Genomic DNA, 1,042 nt, shown 5'->3' with positions numbered 1-1,042 from the left:
GGTTGGTTTCTTGTTTGTATCAGGTTGGTTTCTGGTTGTTTCTGGTTGTTTCTGGTTGGTTTCTGGTTGTTTCTGGTTGGTTTCTGGTTGGTTTCAGGTTGTTTCTGGTTGGTTTCGGTTTGTTTCTGGTTGTTTCTGGTTGGTTTCTGGTTGGTTTCTGGTTGTTTCTGGTTGGTTTCTGGTTGTTTCAGGTTGTTTCTGGTTGGTTTCTGGTTGGTTTCAGGTTGTTTCTGGTTGTTTCTGGTTGGTTTCTGGTTAGCTGCTGTTTGCTGCTGTTTGCAGCCATTTTTATGTATTAGTGTAAACATTTTGGGGTGGGGCCTGCAGCAGCTTGTTTGGATTTGATGTGACGGGCCCAGTAATCAGAACTGAAATCTGATTATCTGATTTAATGGAAACAATGTGAAGATCATGTTTTGAATAGGCCATAGACTGATCCTGACCTGTTCAGGAAACACGATATGTCGGGTTTGATTAATCTTGTTTCTTCTTCTCTGTGTCTAAAGATGTCGAACAGCAGTGAGGATTTCGCCGAGTTCACTTCCGGAGGCGCCGCGATCACCGTGACCCGGCCCCGCAGAGCCACGCCCCCTCTGAGCGGCACCTTTGATGTGGAGATGTACAGCGGACGGGCAGAAGGTAGCTGAGCGCTGAGCCGGAAGGTTCCCAGACTAATCCTCTGCCCGACGCCGCATTCTGTAGTCAGAACAAAGATGGAGACGCAGAACAGGAACGGCAAGTCCTGGAGGGCGTCTGAGCTTTTCTCCAGGTGTCAAACTGATGACAGGGGCTGGAGCGGCGCCAGAACTTTAAACAGAAGCTGCACTTAAATCATTTACTGATCTGGTTCTCCTTAGCAGATTAAATGCAAACCATTCATCTGTTCCCAGACTGAAAAAAACATCCTGTAGTCTGAATGTGGTTCCTACTAACAACACTAAACATCCCAGCTTGTCTTAACCATTTTAACCATGCTAACTACTCTAACCATGCTAACTACTCTAACCATGCTAACCACTCTAATCATGCTAACCACTCTAAT

At 46.1% G+C, this 1,042-nt stretch overlaps 1 protein-coding gene across 1 annotated transcript in view; it reads left to right on the top strand.

Annotated features, from left to right (window-relative positions):
• Nucleotides 1–1,042, top strand: part of pkhd1l1.1 (PKHD1 like 1, tandem duplicate 1) — a 48,904-nt gene that overhangs the window by 8,965 nt on the left and 38,897 nt on the right. Inside the window, exon 11 of the mRNA XM_017303250.1 lies at nucleotides 452–639. Within this exon, the coding sequence (XP_017158739.1) occupies nucleotides 452–639 (188 nt within the window). The remainder of the gene's footprint in view (nucleotides 1–451; nucleotides 640–1,042) is intronic.

The sequence above is a fragment of the Poecilia reticulata genome, unplaced genomic scaffold, assembly GCF_000633615.1.
Source record: "Poecilia reticulata strain Guanapo unplaced genomic scaffold, Guppy_female_1.0+MT scaffold_232, whole genome shotgun sequence".
NCBI lineage: Eukaryota > Metazoa > Chordata > Actinopteri > Cyprinodontiformes > Poeciliidae > Poecilia > Poecilia reticulata.
Note: the sequence above shows the minus strand (reverse complement) of the source record. Positions and strands in the feature narration are given on the sequence as shown.